This window comes from Heterocephalus glaber, unplaced genomic scaffold (genome assembly GCF_053883595.1).
Source record: "Heterocephalus glaber isolate CG9 unplaced genomic scaffold, H.glaber_assembly_v1.0 deba00000621, whole genome shotgun sequence".
NCBI lineage: Eukaryota > Metazoa > Chordata > Mammalia > Rodentia > Bathyergidae > Heterocephalus > Heterocephalus glaber.
Genome location: NW_028258153.1, coordinates 19,122,677 through 19,142,874, shown reverse-complemented (window position 1 = coordinate 19,142,874; position 20,198 = coordinate 19,122,677). Strand labels below are relative to the sequence as shown.

Below are 20,198 nucleotides of genomic sequence, written 5' to 3'. Positions count from 1 at the left end.
CCCAAAGCAAGAAGTCCAGAGTTGTTACAGTTTCAGTTTTCTTTTCCTCTTTCTCTTTTCACTGTGCCCTTCACCTAAACTGTGGCTTTCATGTTCTCCAAAGTAGGATTCTCCCACCTTAGGCACTTGCTAGAGTGGTTTAGTATGCCTGGAAGTGGCAGGGGAGATGACACTCAATGACCAAATGACCCTTTTCGTTCAAGGACTGTCACTGCAGATAGTGTTATTTGTCTTTAGATTGGCATCTTATTAATGACCATAAGGGGGGCTCTCTGCTTACGATGCAAAATCCAGACTGCCTCTTCATCAAATATTTGGGGACAGGAGTCATTCTTTACATTTTGAATTTTAACTAGGAAAAATGTAAATATGAAGTTTTTAGAAATGTGGATAAGCCCTCAAGTCAAGGAAGGAAGGAAGGAAGGAAGGAAGGAAGGAGGGGAACACAGAGGGAGGGAAAGGAAAATGATGGAAATGAAAGGTAGTCTTGCAGGATTGGGGGAATGTTCCCTGGAAGAACTCAAGAGGCCTCCTGTACCTGCCTTTTGTAGTCAGGCGTCTAAGATTAGCAGTGTGATAATCAGCCTGTGGATTTCCACTGTGAAATCCCTCTATTGCTTGGCTCAACTAGTTGCAAATCACTTCTGATTCAATTTTGTTTTGGTTATCTCAGTGTAAATAACATGTAAGTGGGAGTTACAGATTTTTCAAACACTTAAAGTGATAAAGCTAATGGCAAGTCCAGATAAGGAAGGAAACCACCCAGAATCCACAAGTACAAGCAAAGACACAAATGGTATAATCAGAGGTGTGTGTTTCTTGCCACTCAAACTTTGTTTTTCTTCCTCTGCAGAATGGCAGAAAAGGCATGCGGAGGGTGTCATTTAAGCTGTTCCTGTTGGATCTCTATTATAGATTAGTAATAGGTGCCCAGCTAAGGAGACCTTTGGAATCCAACAAGCCATCCTCAAAAACAAAGTACCCTGCCAACAGTTTTCATGTCTCCACTTAAAAGCAGTGGGTATACTGCTGTTGTCTTTCTCACTGCACGTGACCACATTAGGGGAAAATGTGAACAGAAGTACAGTAGTAATTTGAGGAAAAACTTCGTGTACCTGAACTTTGGGGATAAAGAGAGGATGTCCACTCCACTTGGATAAATTCTTTACTGAAAAGTATTCCCTGGTGTCTTATTATGGCTATAAGATAAGGGCTCAGCGATAACTAAGTCCTCAGCTAGAGACCAGAGGGGCTTGTTTGGGACACAACAAAGGATCTGAGTAGCAATCACAGAGGGTGTTTGGGGTTCTATTCAGACCGGGCTGGCAGTGTGTGTCGCCGCCACGCACTGCTGCCTGCGCGAACACATGGCTGAGCTGCCGGCTGATTCCTGCCGCAAACACTGTGCGCCACCCAACTCCTCCGGTACCGCCATTGAGCGTGGCATTGTGCTGAGTTCCGCGTGTGTGGCATCAAAGTCACGGAACGTAGGGAGAACGAGGTTTGCCCCCGGTTCCGCGGAGTTTCCCTCCAGCGAGGGCGACGCGGCCAAGGACAGCGCGCCCTGTAGGTGCCTAGGGGCTCGACGCACCCGCGGGCGGGCGCGGAGGTGCGCAGGGCGCGCTGGAGGTGCCCAGGGGGAAGGGGCAGTGGAGTGCGAGCTGCCTTCACTTAGATCAGGCGGCGGCCGGGGGAAGCCACCCCGCCCTGGCCGAGCTAGGTGCCGCGGCTCTCGGCTCTGCACCGCGCGTTTCCGCGGCTGCCTCTTTAATCGGGAACACAGAAGGGGCGGGTCCTGGGCCGGCGCGTAATCGGATAGCTCTGCCGCGGCTCTGACATCCACATGCTGCTCTGCCTGAAAAGGCAGCGGGGGGAGCCAGAGGGGAGGCAGAGGAGGCGAGCGAGGCACCCGCCCGCAGCCCGACCCCAGCACATCCTCATACGCGCAGCCCCTCTGTGAGGTGGAGGTGAGGGCAGGCGCCTGCGGATTCCGAGAGGGGCGCGCTCTCCCGGGCGATCCCGGCACCGCCGCCGCGCCGGCAGCCAGCGCTAGCAGCCGCCGCCGCAGCTTCCTTCTGCAGACTCCCCTCGAGAGCCTGGCCGAACGGTTGTAGTCTTGGGAGAGGCTCCCGCTAGGGGAACCCAGCGAGGACCGGAGCCTGCGCCCGCCTCCCATCCGGGCTGTCCTGCGATCTGTGCCTCTGCCCGCGGGTCCGTCCCGGGCGCCGGGGAGCGGGTATCAGTTTACGCCTGTGAGATCGCGCAGCTGCCTGGGGGCCGTGTGATGCCCAAGGCAAGTCTTGGCTTTGATTTTTATTATCATTATTATCATTTTACTCTTGGCTTTCGGGAAATACTCGTGATGTTGTAAGATAAAGGAAATGACACTTTGAGGAACTGGAGAAAGCCTAGATGCGTTTTGTTTTTTGAGAGAAAACCTTTTCTAACCCTCTTCGCTGATTCCAAGAGCTACCCTCCTGGTGAGGTGCGGATTTCAGCAAGAATAAAGGTGAAGGCAGGTCCCCAGGACCCTGGAGGGAAACGCTCACCGTTAGAGACCTTTGCAGAAGACCTTGCAAGGAAGAAAATAAGAGACAGAAAAAACCCACAAAGACTTATAATTACACGAGAATCCTACAGACCCAGCCCTGGAGAAAGCCTCTCTCTCCAATATGGATCTGCTTCCTCTCACCTGGGTTTTCATAGCTCTCTACTTTTCAGGACACGAAGTGAGAGGCCAACCAGGTAAGCCCCTCAGAGTTTTTTCTTATTCATTTCAACGTGGTTTCCCCTTAAAAGCGACTGCTGATGCGGGGAGACCACGCAGAATGGCTCAGGAGGAGGCTCCCTCAATATTCAATAATTTAAAGCGAGATCCCAGCCGGGCCTCCCTGCACACAACGGCTGCTAAAACCCAACTTTTCTCTCCTGCTAGGCTTGTGTGTGTGTGTGTGTGTGTGTGTGTGTGTGTTGTAACAGAATTTGGCGGTGTTCACATGTCACATATGGACTGAATCAAAGGTTTAAAAATACTACAAAGCCTTTGCAATACAGTTTTTGGTGATTTTTTTTTTCCTGTCTTGAAGCAGAACACATCTCCCTTGAGTTTCTTCAACCTAGCCAGTGAAATATAAATCATTTACATTCCCTCCACTTAACTACATGGAGCAATGTTAACTGAAGGGCTTGGGAAAGGCAAGAGTAGTTTTGGTTTTCAGATGCTGTAGATTCTTTGCGGAAGGGATGGATACGCCTGAACTCCCAGGACTCAGGCTGGTGGAGCAAAGTTGGCTTGCAGCTGAGAGAGGGCCGTCCACTGGGCGCTGCTGGCAACCGAGGCGGTTGGTGGTCCCCGCTGTCCTTCCAGCATCCCTGTGTTTTCTGGGAAATTAGATCATATGTGCTTTTAAGATTATTATTAAATAAAACAAACGCCATGGTCCTCGAAGGTCCCTCATTCCTGTGAAGTGGTTAGAAACTTTTGAGTGGAATTTGTTCTCTACTCCTGCCAAAAAGGGTGCATGGACACAGACTGCGGAGACAAGCACTGTGAGGCCCAGAACAGCGAGGAGCCAGCATGTGTGGGGAATGGCAAGGAGTCCACACCCGGAAAAGGGCTTTCTGGTTTCAGGGGATCCAGTGGGGCCGGTCCTTCTTTCCTGGGACCACTGTCCTGGGTGAGCCTCTCCTCTCTGAGAGGGTGCCTGGACTCTTACAACAAAACTCTTAGCAGCTGCTACAGGTGATTGGGGATGGGGGAAACCATCTTTGGAGGAAATAGAAAAAGGCGGAGAGAGAAAATAAGCACCTTTACCCCAGAGCACTTCAAACATGATGGGCTCAGAGGTAGGGCTAGCTTCCGGCAGCCTCCCAAGACGCCCCACAAAGATAGTGTGCCCTTCCTCAAACACATGCACAGCCACTTTAAGCCGGGGTGTTTGCGTTCTGGTTTTGTTGTCTGAGGAAGAAGACTGATGAGTGCAGTTACCACCCAAATCCAGCCCTTCGCACCTTCTTCCCTACCCTAACTGGTCTACTGACAGCTGCAAATGGTATCGAAAGGGCTGGGTCCAGGTCCCACTTGAAGAGATTTTTCCGGCCTCCTCATTTCTTCAGGCCTTAATTCTAAATTCCCAGCTCAAGCGAAATTAAATTACCTCTCTGAGACCTGGACGCAGTGTAAATTATGTATGTTTGTGTGATTTGCTCTGTGTGCGCGCACGAGTACGCGCGCCGTGAGAATGCCCACGGTGCGTCGTGTATTCGGGCGCGGACTCCAGTAGGCCCCGGGGCGCGAGTGCGCGCACACTGGCACACATCACACACCCGCCTGCCCACACACACTCACAACTTCAGGTTCCGTGTGCTGTGCGGAGCGGGAGCGTTGTGAATACTCGAGGACAGCTCCTACCCCAGATGTTCACACATCTGTCCCTGAGCAGTGTGCGGAGTACGTGTGTGCAACACCCGCTCGGACCCACCCGCGCTCTGCCACCTGCCTCCCGCGCTCTCTGAAGAGCCCCCTCCCCTCCCAACCACTGGCCGCGCTGCGTCACTTCCAGAGAAGCTCAGAGCGCGCAGTGCGAGGCAGGTCACCCACTAAGGAGGCCGGGCACAGTTTCAGGGTGGGACCTGGGACCCGGACCTGCCCTGAGCAGATACTTCCAGCTCCCCCAAGGTGATCGCGGGCCGGGGGTTGTTCAGGCTTTCAGCCAGAGCAACCGACTGGCACCCGGGGATCTGGCTATGGGTGGCAAAGGGCGAGGCCACGCTAGACCTCTGACTCACCCGTGAGCCCTAGCTAGGAGGGGGACCAGCCCAGCCGCAGCAGAGGCGGGAGGAGGACCCATTCCGAGAAGGAATCTGGGGAAAGCAGGAGATAGATGCGCGGGTGAGAGCAACTGCAGAAATAATCCAGGGTCCCGGCACGCAGCCGACGGAGGTGGCGGGTGGCTGGGAGGCCCGGTCGGCACCGCGCCTCGGGGTACCCCTCTGTTCGCCGGGGTGCCTCGCCAGGTCGCAGCGCGGCCGCCTGCCGTCAGGGCTCGGGGACTCCGGAACTCGCAGTGGCTGCGGGTCTCGCTCCGAGCGACCCCTCCTTCCCCCGAGCTCCGCTGTGCGCCGCAAGCCCGCCGCAGCCCCGGGAGGGCAGGCGCTGAGGGGCCGGGGCCAGCGCCCGAAAAGCCCAGTGCCAGCCCAGCTCGGTGGCTGGAAGCCGGGGTGGGATTTCAGACCTAAGGGCGGAAAGAGGCGGGAAGGAGCCGGCCTGAGCCTCAGGAACGCACGCAACTTGCGCTGGCTCGGGAAGCAGTGCGCACTGAGCGCCCGCGCGCGCCAGAACAGGTGAAGAGCACGCGGCGGGGCCTCCACGTGGTGGGGACGCGGGAGCCCCCGGCCTCCCCCCCCCCGCCGCCGCCCCAGAGCTGTCTCTAACGCCGCATCGATTTGTTTGGGCTACGCAGCAGAAACAGAACTGAGCAATCCATAAACATTCTATTAGGCAAAAATATTCCCAGCGAAAGCAAAACCGAGGCTGGAGCCTCCGCCAAGTTGGCCTGTCCCCTCCTCCTCCCGACTAAGGACACCCCCGGGGAGAAGCCTGCGGCATTTCCTCCTCGCTGCCCGAGGCGGGGAAGTTCCGCGCGGCTGCGGCTCTGCGGTAGGCGCAAGCCCGTCCCCTCCCACCACCACCACCCCGCTTTGCTTTTCCGCGCAAGAGAAAGAACGGCATTCACGGCCCGTGCCTCCTTTTCACTGATTGATTTCTTCTGAATATCAACACAAGTTAGAGGAGGCGAGGCGTGCTGTGATTAAAGGGCTGCCCCCACCCATCCTTCGCCTCTGGCGGCAGCGCGGTGGTCTTTCCCACCGGGTCCCGGGTGCCCGGCGGCTGGGCGGGGGGGCCGGAAGAGCTAAAGTCTCGATGTGGAAGGGGGATCGGAATGGATGTTTCCCGTCTGGGAATACTCTGGGGTGTGGTGGGGGTAATCAGCTTTCCAGGCCAAGTTTAGGGGATCCCGCCCATCTTTGCCGCAGCTTCTGCGGCTGCGGCTGAATTTCTTCTGTAAGGGTAGGGGCTCGACGCTCGGGTTTGTCGGCGTGTGCTCGCTGCTGGGCTCCCTCCCTCCGCCTCCTGGCTTTCCGTTTCAGACAGAGAGAGCCCCCTGGCGCTAGCCTTTCCACGGCAGCCCTCGGCCCGAAACTCCCCTTCGCTAGATAATTGGGATCCGCGGCGGGCTGGGTTTTGCTCCGGAAATCACTGGGGTCCGACCATAGGTTCTTCAGATAGTGACTACTTCCAGCCCTAGTGTTCCTGCCTCCCGGCCGCACCGCTCGGGACCAAAAGAACCCGTACCCCATAACCATCTCCCCCTTCCTCCCTTGCCAGGCGAGCTTTGATCTGTGCTGGGCTTTAACACCATTGCCATGGACACGGGCTGAGTCGGTCAATTCAACCTTCCGTCTGGACTGGATGATCAGATAAGAGGTGTAAATTGGCTGTGAGACACAGCTCCGAGTTCAAACAAATCCTGGAAGAGAAGCAAGGACTGTCTAGGCGCCAGATAGGGGTTTGGAGGATTTTATTTAGCCTTTCTCCCCAAATGTGGGATGGCACAATTGGCGAGTACAACAGTAAACTGAGATTTTTTACAGACAGCCTGCTCTGGGCTCCGGGCACTGGTCTGTTGCCCACATTAAGTAAGTGCCCACTAAACTTTCCCCCAGAAGCAGCCCTGGAGGTGGGGAAGACGTTGCCCGTTGCCAACACAGCACACAGTTCACAGCAGTGGAAGGGGAGAGCTCCCCACAGGACTCCAGGGCAGGCCCCTGCTTGTCCAGGACGATTTGCCTGGTAGAATTGTGAATGCCTGGCAGCACCTGGGGTTGAAGTTCCTGTACCCACAGAACCTCACACGTGAAGCCACAGAGCACCTAAGTGGCAAAATGCAAGCTTGGAAAGGTGTAGGGGCTGGAGCTCAGGCTCTCCAGACAGGACTCCTGCTGTCTACCCAGTGGTTCCGGGCTTCCCTCCTGTTGAAGGTGAAGTCCGAATTCTGCTACAGAAAGGTCATTTCCTATCTTTGAAGTGTTCTAAAAGTCAGGAGTGCAGATGCCAATTCATAGGCAATGAGGCACAAATGCAAATAGCGGCAAAGTCCGGATCAGTGCAGGGAGACGCCTAGACTAGCTAATTCTGAGGACTCTGGAATTTTTCATCTCCATTATTCATTAAAGCAATCAAGAGATTGGACTATCTTGGGGTGGCCCTTGGGTGGGACAGTTCTGCGATGACAGAATTCAAAAGCCAGGCTCATGGGTACAAAGATTGCAGAATACATTCCCCCTTCCCAAAGAATCAGTTTGGAAAGACTTTAGAAACTGTTTGAGATTTTTCCCTTTGTAAAAAGATAGAACAAAAGCACACTAGGTAAAATTGCTATGCCATTGTATTGGACCAGCCTTCTGCATTAGGCCTCAGCAGACCAGGCAAACCAGAATGGAATCATTTGTGCTAGGCACCATGTGATTGACTAAACTCAAAACCAGACCAGTTTTCGAAAGAAAGAAAGAAAAACAGGAAAGTCACATCAACCCATGAAAAGGGGATATTTTACCTGAGCCAGAATCACAAGGGAGCCCTCTCTACTTCAACCCTGAAAGGAAAGTAAGTTTAAACCAGCCAATCCACTTTTGTTTTGTTTCCTCAGCCTTCTGTCGACTGGCATAGCCCACTCCCTCTGTTCAGGGGACTCTTACTCTACTATTACAGAATACCATGCTGTCTGATTCATGAATCACAAAAGCCAATTAGAACAACTGAATAGGTTGTAATTTTGCATTTTATCAAGCATAACATTTGAAGTCTCTTGAGCTGAGGAGAAGACTTACAAAGTGATATCTGGAATCTGGGCAGTAGTTAGTGTTGCTAACATATTTGGGGTATTTTATCATCAGGTCATCATTTGCCAAATGAGGCACCTACATGGAGTGGCAGATGTGTTTTTCTCCCCAGAAATTAGTCATTGTACTTTTCTTTTCAGGTAGGACTTGGCTGTTGTTGTTTTTTTATAGAGATGCTTAACCCATTCCTGGAAGATGCCCCAGAAGTTTTTTCTGGGGCTCCAACAGCATTTTTCAAAGTTTTACCTGCCTTCATGAGAAATGGCTGAGGGCTTAGAGGTTTCTTAGGCCAAGAGGATTCGATGCGGTTGGATTCCAGGACACACTGGCTTGTATCATGGCCAGCCCTCCAGGTGAAAGATTCTTCTAAAGGTTTAGGAAGCCGTCAAGTTTAGATAAGACTGAGCTCCCATCCTATGGGACCTTGGTTGTATTAATAAAGAGAAATTAATTTTTAACCACTGGGAACATTGCCAAATTATGTGACCTTTGGCAGACCAGCTGTGCTGTAAAAATAAATCCCCCATTTCTGAAAATGCTGTTCCTATCCAGTAGAACAATAACAGTGTGGCATTTAGGCTAGGGAAGAGAGCTTGAGAAGACAGGAGAGACACAAGGGTTGACAAAAAGCCTCTGATGTGATACTTGATTTCAGACCAGGGCATCCACTGCACCCTCCTCTCACCTTCTTGCTCCCCCAAAGCCCCTTGCCTGGGGTTTCCAGAACAGAGGAAAGAGGGGAGGATGATGAGGGGCCGAGTGCCGGTGTGTAGGGAGTAGAGGTATTAAGTGCTTCCAGCTTTGAACACATCCCTCATTGTTCATGCTGGCAGATTACTGGCATGGGTAGGGGAAAAGGATTTTCAAACTGGCAAAACATTAGTCTTTCCTTTTAAAAATGCCAACAAGTAAGCTTGTTGCTGAGAAGGAGGTTAGGGAAAACATGGGACTGCCCAGGTTCTGAATCACGCTCAGGAGCCAGACTGCCTGGGTTTAAGATCCAGCTCTGTAATCCAGGGACCCTGTCTGATCAGAGCACTTAATCTCTCAATGCCTCAGTTTCCTTATCCGTAAAATGTGTTTGATAATACTTGCCCCAGAGGGTAGCCATGCTATGTCAGATGACATAGGCTACTGTTTGTCACATGTGAGGCTTATTCTGAAGTCATTAATCTTTAAAGTAGCTTTAATAGGGTTCACCATCTCATGATCATAGAAAGCAAACTCTATCCACTGTGGTAAGTTTATTTTATTTTTATGAGATTTGGGGAGCTCTAAGTAAATAATTATTCATTCTCAGCTCTTCCCCCTACTAAGCCTTTGCCTGTGTCTTATAAGTACCAGATTATCTCTCATCACACTGTTCTTCGCAGGCGGATAATCTCTGCTGGTTCACGTCTTAGATTTATGACTCCCTTTTGCATTTTTTTCTCTTTGTTCTGTCTTCCCTGTTCTCACCTTTGCTTTTTTTTTTTTTAATCTTTTTTCTTTCCATTCCTTTTCCTCCCCTTCCATCCTTCATCACTGAAAGTATGCTCTGCAGGGATCAGTGTGTTTAAGGCACTCTCCCGAATTTGTAATAACTTCTACTCTGGCATTAAAACCCCTCAGCAGCTTGAACTCAAAAAAGTCGCCAGAAAGACAAAATAGCTTTTACTCAGCAAGACTCTTAATAATCCCATTTCCCTCTGGGTCTTTATAAAAGAGTCATGATCTAATCCAGAAAGAAGGGAAGGGGCTGGGAATAACAAAAGCTAAACTCTCCCCGGTAGCTCGTGTTGGAAGAGGCTGCTGGCCAGCCTGGTGTGTGTGTCCCTGGTACCCTGCTCCCTGCCTCCAAAGATGTTCTGATAACCAGGGACCAGGTTCTGGAGAGTCTTTCAGCAAAGAAGATAAAGGGAATTGCAAATTACTGGACCGAATGATAATAACTGCTTGGATAAAGGGGAAAAATAAAACAGATGTGCCTCAAAGGCATATTAGGGGCCAGAGATAGGAACAGGGGAGGGACTGAGTAGAGTGAGGTGAGCTGAAACCATGTAAGGGAAAACGTAATGCCAGCAAGTGATTTAGTGATGGAATAATAGTCTGCATCTTCCTGATGCTACCAACAGCACAAATAGAGAGCTTGCCTTTGGGAGTGAGGAGGCAACAAAACAAAACTCCTTAGAATAAATTAATTTTACTATTAGTAGAATTAAAATGTGTGTATCCATTGAACTTATCCTTATCCTAAGGTTAGAGTGTCACACTAAGTCCACTTTGACCAATGGCTACATATTATTACCCAAGGTAAGTTATTTAAACCCTCAGTTCACTGTGAAGCAACATTTCCATTTAATTACAGCTATGGGTGAGGAGGGAAGGGTAGTAGCAAGTAGCTGGAGAAGCAGAATAATTTGTGATACAACTCAGAATTTGTGTTCTCTATTGATATTTTTGGTGTCACTTTAGTTCATTCTTAATTTATTAGCTCATCAACTCTCATTGAATCTGACTTTTGGGAAGACCATTGGGTTTGACCCCTCAAAGTTTGCCACAGATGGCTCCGAGAGGAGTCATGCCCTCAACTGGTGGTCCAGCAGCGTGGATGGGCCACTGTGAATGCTCCCAGGCCTTAGAAGATGCTGAAGAGCTTCAGCCTTTGAGATCTTCCAGAGGGCAGGTAACCCTGGTGCCTCGGAAAAGGGGGATGGGTAAAGGCAGAGGCCTGGGGGATTTAGAGCCAGGAAAAGCATTCAGGAGAAGGGAAAGAGGAGAACAGGGACATGGCCACTGAATTGTTTGGAGGAACACCAGAAGCTGCAGTTTAGAATATATAGTTGGAAATAATTGCAAATACATTTAGCAATAATAGCCTGAGTTCAATGCAAGGCCCAAATTGCAAGGCCAGGGGGTTTGGGTTTCATGTGCTTACCAATGGGAAGCTATTGATGTTTCAACTTAAGCTTTTAGTTAAAATAAATGAAAAAATGTCTTCCATTACCTTTTTTCTCGTTTGGCTTTTGGAGAGACCTCGAAATTATTCTTCTGTTTCCTTCCCTAAATGTCTGTTCAAATGGTCAGGAATTGTAATCCCAGATCTCTCATCAATGGCATCAAAATTACATTTACAAAGAGGGCTGGAAAAGAGCGGACATAAATATGAACTAATGATATTATATTGGCTGCCCTATTGGAATTGCATTTGTTTATGATATAAGATGACAAATAACAAGGTTACCACAGGTGGCATGATTCAAGGTCAGGGAAGGTAATCACATCAAACTTACATTTTACCGATTAAATGAGGGTCCATTTTTAGAATCCAGATTGAGGGGAAGAGTTGTTCAAAAGGCCCTATTTCCGGACCCCATTTCCAGTTGTGTCCTTGACAAATTTGTTGGAGGGGTAGGAGAAGAGAGAGTTTGCTTCATCCTTTACTCTTTTCCATTTACATATATGACGTCCTCTCCTGCTCCCTGGTCCCTTCTCCACCCTCCTAAATGCTTCTTTTATTCAGATTTTGAACTTTATCATCGAAAAAGTTCATAGGGTTTCCCATTTGCTGTGCCTTCAGGACTGCATCACTCACTGCCACCCGGCCCCATAAACTGAATAGATTGCATCCCTTCCTGGTTGCCTTAGGAAGTGGTCAAACAGCCGCATTCCTGGGCTGATGGATTGGCTCCTTTCTTCCCAGTTTAAGCCAAGATACGGATTTTATGAGACTGTCTTGTGACAGGCTGACATTGCTTTGAATAAAACAAAATCCAGCCTCAACACACAGAAATAACTCTTCAAAAGCAGTTAATCCTGGGCTGCTGAGAAAAGTTTGGTTAAAACCCTGAGCGAAGGACTTAGATAATCTGAGGGAAGGATTGGAAGAAACTCTTTTTGGCCTTTCTTTTCCTGCATCCCTATTGTTGACATGCTCACACTCAGAGCTGTGTATCCATAATATTTATAAATATGAGGCCACAGGCTCAGTTAAGAAAAGAAACTCACGTCAGTAGAGCTAATGTTATTAAAAGGGACACTTAAACTCTCATAATGCAAGACAGACGTTCATCTGAAGAACCTAGAGTTTGGTTTCAGGCTCACCAACCCGATAAAATAGGATAACACTTAGGACAAATGTCTTGCTGTCTAGAAGGGAAGAGAAACTTTGAGATTTTTAGATCCATGAGATATTGGAGGTTTTCCCCTGGCTTATTATATAGACTTTGAATTTCAGAACTGGAACTGGTCTTTTGGATCACTCCTCCCATTTTATAAATGAGCGGGAGGGGGTTCTCTGAGTGCTTTACTAACTTACCCAAGGTCACCACACTTACCAGCTCTGGGATTAGACTTGATTCCAGGACTTCTTTTAACTCTTACCCAATGCTACTTCCAGTCAATTCCTCTGGAGGAGTGAGTGACATGGTATGGCGACCAGTGTCTCTCTTTTATTTTTTTAAATTTAATTTTATTTTATTAGTATATGTTTATTGTTGGACATCATGAGTACATTCATTGTGGGTAGTTCGTACATGTGCATGACACCAGCACTCCTTTCTTTTTAAGAGAAGAGTTCCATTTTTGCCTTGCTACTAATAATGAACGGAAAACAGTAGTGAAAATAGAACAGGATAGGATGATGCTGTGGATAAAGAATAAATTGTCAATAAAGTGCATTATCTTCAGAAGAAATAAGACTTCTCTACCAAATGCCCCCAGGTGTATAGTACCCCTGGACTTACGAACCTGAGTGGCTGGTAACACCCCCTCAAGTTATGCGAATGTGGTCTCATTCTCAAAACATCTTGCTACTGAATTCTCCCTTCTTGTGATGATATAAAGTGATACAGTGCCTATGCGCTGAGAGTGATTACTACAGCTTTCGGCTATGGTTAACCTCTGAGGATGTAACAGAGAAGGATGCCATGCCCATGCAGACTGACCCGCATTCAACTGAAATCACAGGAGGGTGATTACCCCATATTAGAAATAGATGTCTCCTAATCCTTCTACTAGCTGTCTTCCTCATGGCATTTTAAAGAAACACGAGAACTGAGCACTAGCTCAGTGGGCTTCAAACCAAGTTCCAGGAGGCCCTGAGCACTGGTGGAGAAGACCCTGGGAGATGAGGAGACACACTGAGGCCTGGGTTCTGCGTGACTTCTGGCTCTCTCCCTCCCGACATCCAGGAGGCACTCTGCTGTCATGTGCCTTGTACATTGGAGTTCTGGGTAGAGTTGTGATCAAGAGGGTAAAAAGGTACAACTTCTTTAAAAAAAAAAAAAATTGACAACTACCCACTTACTGTTATCCATGCATTGAATTACAGGGTTCGAAGCTCAAAGCCAGAAGGCCTGAGCTAAGAACCAGGTGTTCCCCTCTTTTTTTTTGCCAGAACCTCCCTTTCCTGGTAGCCAGTCCATTAACCACCACACTATCGCTTTTGACCACACCCTCACTCTACCCACCCCCCACCCCCACCCCCACCCCCACCACCCCCGCATCCAGCCAGTCACCAAATTCCCTGCTTTGGCCTTCAGTTCAGCCATTCCAAAGGATCTGATTGTTCTTTACCTGTTGTCACACAGTTCTGGCTGTTGGGAAGTAACCACTGTAATTCTGATCATTTAAAAGTCCTCACTACAGTTTGGCTGCAGTTTGGCAAATATTGTCAATTTCAGGCCAGACAATGTTCCTTTAAAACAACTCCAATTAAATTTTCCTAGAAGGCAGACCAGATACTTAAGAGGTCTACTTTTTGCTTCTTAATAATTCCTAAAAATCAAATATTACCAAGGAACCAATGATCTATTTTAAAGAGGATTCTCTCTGAAGCGAGTTCCTAAGTGAATAATCACAAAGGTTCCTTTACCTTTCTAGGGCCAAACTACCTGGGGCAGCATCAGATGATGCTTAGATAGCAGAAAAGCAAGGAAGGATACCTGCAAGGGGGAAAAAAAGACAGACTTAAAGATTTTTAAATAATTTGATATTTTATATTTCAAATAAAAACACCTAAGTAGTTATTATGGGGGAAATCAAAACATTGTGACTTTAGAAGGCAGTGTTTTATTTCCTCAAAATTACACCTAGAAGTATTCCAGGGGCTCTTGCACCCTTGGTCCTCTGACATGACCTGGATCATGCCTAGAGCTCCTCTCTCAGCTGGAGGAGGAAAGGGCTCTGGACATTCTAGGCCTGGGTTTTGCTTCTCTTTGGGAACTGAATTTGCCCCAGGTGAAAGGTATTCACAAAATAGTTGGAGAATGAAGTCCCTTGTCAACTCACCAAACAGGCTCAGTAGCTCCACTTAAAAGGGTCAATTTCCTCTCTATAAGAAGATTGGCCTTAAGGGGTTTGCCCTTGAGTTCAACTCTCCTTTGGTTTGGCTAGACTCCTCTGAAACAGGACAGAAATCATTTATAAAGTTAGTTTTGAATTTCAATAAAGGCCTACAAAGCATTGGATGATACAGCTCTTGACAAGAAATTTTAGCTAATTTCTACTGGAGCATGTTTTTACATAGAAATGAAGGACCTCCCCCCCCAACCCTGAAAATGAAAGATCAGTTATCAAAGAGGAAATGTTGAAGGACTGAATGTGTTTTCTTTACCATTTTTACTAATGCCTTTCAAGAATTCTGGTCTCCCCAAGAAAAATAGAGATAGAAATTCTAATATTTATCTTTGTGGATATGTGTCTGTGCAAATGATATGTGATATTTTGTGAGAGGGTGTGAATCTGTGCAAGGACTAAAGTGTGAATTACTGATATGTATATGTAATTGATGCATGTTCAACATCTATGTTTGTGTGTGTTTCTGAGTGTGAATCCAATCCAAACAAGAATGTGAGTTTATAAATGTTTGGGTATTGGAAAAGTTAACCATATACAACCAAAGCAGATGTTTTAATGAGTTTGCAGATATTTCAATAAGGGCTTTGGTTTTCCTCAGATAAAGAAAAAACAAGAAAAAAAGAAATGGGCCTTTTTCTTTTGGTTAAGTACATTTTTCATAAGAGAAAGTGCCACCTATGGCATGGATATACTATCCAGTTAAAAAAATTTTTTTTGTTAGTAGGGAAATCATTGCTCCTAGTATAAATGACAAATGATTCTTTCCTCTGAGGAAGTTTCCTGTCTTCATTGCTGATCTGTGTGCCTGGTCTAATTACTGAAAGCTCAAGCCTGGGGTCCAGGGAATTGAGGGAGAGAAATTCATTCAAGAGTAATCAGAGAGAAGCAGGGAAGGGCTTGGGAAAAGAGGGAGAGAGTGTGGATGATGTGGAAACCATAAGGGTCACGAAACAGGAGCTCAGCTCAGATTTCTTCTGATGAGTTCCAAGGCAAAAAGTGTGGTTCAGGGTAGGTCTGTGGCAGGGATGCAGTTTTCTGAAAAATAGCTGGCAGAGGACCTGGACCCAGTAGAAAATTCCTTCTGCTGCTGGTTTGGTAAAAGCAGCTGATGATCTAAGTGCCCACACTTCTGCCTTCACGGAGGGCTACTCCCAGCCCCGTTTCACATGGGGCCAGTGGTCCACCATGTGACCAGCTGGAAGATGTTGGGTGCCCAGCGTGGGTGTGTGCTGTGGACACTGGGAAGGCCTGCAGGAATTGGCTGCCCCTGGGTAGGAGGGATGGGTCATTGTCCTCCGGGACTGGGGAGGGTGCAGGGTCATTAGGTAGAGCATGATGTGGTGTCTGCTAGCCTGAGGAAATGGCTTGCTTTTGTTCTTCACCCAGTAAGAAATGGACCTGAATCCATTAAATTCTGAGCAGTTCAGCACAGCACAGTTTGAGCTCTTGGAGGCTCAATGCCGAAAGGGGTACTTGTGTGGATTTGTGTCCCAACCACCATTGTGCAGCATGCCCATCATTTATGTATTTAAAGCCTGTCAGGCTGGAAATCTGAAGCAGAGGTCTGGAAGAAAGTAATGCCAACAGACACGGGGAATGGTAAAGTGCACCTGTAGAGTTAAAAATGCATGACCCGCTCCCTCAAAGAGGGAACACAGGAGAAAGACCCCATCCTGGAGGGTGGCTGCTGAGCTGTCATACATAATTCAGGGGCCCATGCTGCTCTATGCAGATGACAGTATTAAATCGTGATTGATGCTAAGAGATGCACACATCTCAGGAAGGCCTCCAAGAGGCTTCTGGATATTTCCATGTCTCTTGTGCCTCTCTGTTCTAACTGTGGTATTAAGCAAAACCCCCCTTTCCCAAGAACCCCTGCTAGGGATTGCAGAGCTTCACCCTCAAAGTGAGATTTTTCAAATGTCATCACCCACCTTTTCTGCCCTTGAAGGTCACCCCCTTCCCTTCTGGCCCACATGAGGCTGTTTACCTCCAGCCAGGCTCTGTGGGGAGGGGGAGCCAGCTCCTGCCTGCCACTGCCTTTCCTGCAGCTGATGTGGCTGGACAAAGCAGCAGCACACTCTGGTGGTGTTGACCAGGCAGGGGGGACAGTGTGCAAAGAGCGCAGAAATAACGTAGGTGTCCATTCAACACAAAGCACCTTTGTCGAAATTCTGAGCTTGGAGCCAGTGGCTTCTCCAATGCAGATTTTTTCCACTCGGTGTATAATGAAATAATAAATCAAATTTGCAGTGTATGCAGAATTAAATGTTTGGGGATTTTGCTTTTTCTTTCTTAAAAAGAGAAAAAACCTGAAATCACCCCCCAGGGTCTATTCTGGCCCAATGCTGAAAGTGCTTCCTTGCAGCACATGTAATTGTAACCAGGCTTGCTTGTGGGTCTGCACCACAAAACCACGATTGTCAGTTCCTGGAGCCCGGACTGCTGGCTGCCTGGGGTGGGATGGGAGACACCGAATAAAAAGAAGGATTGATGAGGTAAAGATAGCGAGGGGAGGTTTGAAGGAGGAGAGGAAGACAGGCCAAGAAGGAGAGACAGGAAAAGGCAGGGAGGCATGTCAAGTGTACAGCTTTCTTGTTTTTATAATCTCAGGCCCTGTGATTGGAAATATTTATGACCATTTTCTGGGAATACTTTGTGTGTGTGTGTGTGTGTGTGTGTGTGTGTGTGTGTGTGTGTGTGTGTGTGTGTGGTCGGGTGGGTAGGCGGAGGGATGAGCTGAAATAATCTCTTCCACCGAATGAGTAAGTAGGTTAGTCTCCTGGACTGCCATAAAAGGTCTGTAAAATAGTTTTGATCAGCCACTGGGAGAAAAGGGAAAGTGGGGGTTGGAGGAAAGACTGTAACATATTTGAAGTTCTTTGGGTTGCTGCTTTCTCTTCTAGACCCACCCTGCGGAGGTCGTTTGAATTCCAAAGATGCTGGCTATATCACCTCTCCTGGTTACCCCCAGGATTACCCCTCCCACCAGAACTGTGAGTGGATTGTTTACGCCCCCGAGCCCAACCAGAAGATTGTCCTCAACTTCAACCCTCACTTTGAAATTGAGAAGCACGACTGCAAGTAAGCATGAGTATGTTGCTCAGCTGTGTTGCGCCGTGGGGGGCTCACGCACCCCCAGCCCACCTCATATTCTTCTGTCCCTTCTGTCACCCAATGGCAGCAGTGAGTTTCAGCCCTGAGTCTCAAGACCACATTCTCCTTCCGGGGAGAAAAGGGGGAGCTGACCCCACAGTATGGAGGATGGGGCCTTCCGGACTCAAGGGTAAAGAATGTACCCGGTCTCTGGAAACGGGGAGGATTTCCAGTGGGCAGGGCTGGACTCTGAACCGCTCATCCCTCTTGATGCTGGGGGTTACCTCCCCTTGGAGACGCCCATTTCTCTGCCCCACAGAGGGACCCACCCACTTCCTCAGTAAAATAGTAGCCCCTCTCCAAGTGAAGACTGCCTCTACCTCAGAGGGTCAGCCCATTCCGTTTTGAAGTGGCTGCTGTTTGCCTTATTATAGAAAGAGAGAGCTCAGAAATCTGGATTTGTGAGGTAGGCCTAGGACTCACTGATTCTAGATATCTGAGCTGCACAGGTGAGAGTCTGATCTGATGATATGGATTTATTTAACAAATCCTTTTTAATTGCTTTACAAATACTAATCTATTCAGTCTCACAATGAAAGATCCCCGGAAGTTGGTGCCACCATCATCTCCTTTTTGCAAACGAGAGCACTGCAACACAGAGAGGTTAAGTCAGTCACCCAAGATGACTCAGCTGGTCTTACAACATGACACCTTGGAAACGTGAGGCTTAGAAGATGCTAAGTGGACATTTAAACATGTATGAGTGCTTGGAATTGCCATGTTAACACTGTGGTCTCTCTATATAAGGAGGCAGCGTTGTAATAGCAAGAATGCAGATACGTGTGTGTACTCTAATGAGCTCTCTTAAATTCTTTCCTCACTGTACAAAGATGGAGGTTTAGCTGGGCATGGTGGTATGTGCCTGTATTTCCAGCCCTCTGGGGTGTTGAGGCAGGGATTCAAAAGTTTGATCCCAACTTTGGCAACTTAGCAAATTTAGTGAAGGCATGTGGCAAAATTAAAAATCCAAACGGCTGGAGATGTAGCTCAGTGTGAAGGCTCTGGGTTCCATCTCGTTTCCCTCTCCCCAAAGTGAAAATTCTCTGTGCCGAAACCAGTGTCCCAATGATGTATTTTGCTCCAGATCAGCACCCAGTGTGCTACAAGTGCTCTGCTAAGTGTTCAATGCCCCACCTGTGTAATAAACACTGTCACCAAAGGCACTGTGGGTCTTGAAAGATGAATGAAGGGGCCAGCTGGTGGGACAGGTATAGGGGAGCAAGCAAGACTCTTGGCCTTCATTTCAGAGCAGGCGTAGGTCCCAGCCAGTGCTCCTCCGGGACTTTAACTAGCACTTGGCCAGCCCCGGGGCTCAGTGAATTGATGCTGTTATTACCCTCTGAGGACTCCTTTACACCTACACAATGGCCTCCTCCTAATGAGAGGTAGTCTTTGCTGAAACCCAGGTTTCCCCAGATGGTTGCCACATGTAACCAAGAGTCATTAGATGGAGTTCTAATCGCAGAGCCACTCCTGACTAAGCGGACGACAGTGGGTAACACTAGTTCCTCTTTGTCTCCGGTACATTCACATCCTGGACACATTGACTCAGCATGTCAATTCTTCTACTTCCCTGGCAGTGACCTTTACTAAGAATTTCAGTTAGGAGAGGGCTTCTTTAGAAGGCATGGTGCTCTGGCTGAGTGGTGGCAGGTTGGCACACACTGAAGCATAGTGCACAGAGAGCGTGGAGCTGAGCTCAGAGAAATTCAACTAAGCACCTCTCTCCACTGAGGGCCAAATTCTGTTCTGCTGATGCCAGCAGATCTTGCAGGGAAATTGCTAAGAGGCCGTTTTCTGTGACTGTCTCATGACAGAGGGAAAAGTTACAGTTTTTGGAAGGAAAAGCTCGGGTGTTAGTGAGGAAGGCTTCAGACATGCTGGGAAGTGTGAAAAGGTTAGAAAAGCATGCCCTTGTTCTACTTTGGGCTGCAGCAGCCCCTTTCCTGTGCAGGACTCAGCCTCGGTGTGGGGAGAACTCAAGGTGACCAGAGCCTCTGTCCATAGCAAGACAGACCTTGTCCCTGGCTGCAGCTGCAGTTGAGGAAACAGGCTCATTCCAGGGAAGGCAGGCACTGGATTATCCACCTCGCTGAGTAGTTTCCTGTTTTCTCCCTGCTCCCCACCCCATGCTTCTGGCTTCAACCTGAAAGGTCAGGAAGGTCAAGAAAACGTCTCTCTGGAGTCTATTTCCCCCAAGACAGATTGTCAGAAAGCCACCACTGGATTAAACCTCATCTACGGAGCCTTGTGCTCCATCATTCTCCCCACACCCTTTTCTCCACTGTTCCCTCATATTCATCAATTTTTATATTTAGAAAGATACATATGGGTCTCTCAGCTTCTCTCTCCTCAAGGTATTTTGGACACTTTTTCTGGTCACCTGCATGAAGAATACATGAGAGGGGCTTCCCTCGCCTCCCTGACTTGTTTTACTCCACCGTGAAAGGAATGCTTAATCTAATTCAAGTCGTGGAAATCATGTCTGGTTCTTACTCCTTTCTTCTCTTTCTTCATTTTTGTTGCAAGGAAGCTCCTGCATTTGTAAAGCACTGACTATTACAGGAGTCCAGCTCTGAGTTTAATTTGGTTCCCTAGGCCCGTAAGGGGAACACCTCCCAAAAGAAACTGCCTCCACTGTCCTTCTGCTCGCAGCTTGCAGCACCAACTCCCTAGCAAAACGGGGAAATGAACAAGAAAGTCAGGGGGAAGCCACCCCAGCTACAGGGAAAGGACAGTCTGCCTTTCTGTTTTTCTCTTCCTTTTTCTATGTGCAGGATTCATTGAAAAAATTGCCCCTG

At 48.3% G+C, this 20,198-nt stretch overlaps 1 protein-coding gene and 1 long non-coding RNA gene across 6 annotated transcripts in view; one reads left to right on the top strand and one right to left on the bottom strand.

The window, feature by feature from the left end:
- The first annotated feature begins 1,815 nt into the window (after positions 1–1,815).
- The window catches only part of Nrp2 (neuropilin 2), a 112,619-nt gene continuing 94,236 nt past the window's right edge, over positions 1,816–20,198 (top strand). For 2 of the 5 annotated variants that reach the window (XM_004851163.4, XM_004851166.4), the window contains exons 1-2: positions 1,816–2,745; positions 17,148–17,325. In XM_004851163.4, coding sequence (XP_004851220.1) covers positions 2,673–2,745; positions 17,148–17,325 — 251 coding nt within the window. In that variant the 5' untranslated portion in view covers positions 1,816–2,672. Of the gene's footprint in view, positions 2,746–4,819; positions 4,892–10,363; positions 10,568–17,147; positions 17,326–20,198 lie in introns of those variants that run through there. The other 3 variants (XM_004851162.4, XM_087206261.1, XM_087206260.1) reach the window with 3 other exon arrangements.
- Positions 2,301–4,858, bottom strand: LOC147829381 (uncharacterized). The gene is made up of 2 exons (XR_015449202.1): positions 4,789–4,858; positions 2,301–3,381 (listed from the first exon to the last, which is right to left on the bottom strand). It is a non-coding gene; the product is annotated as an uncharacterized LOC147829381 (long non-coding RNA).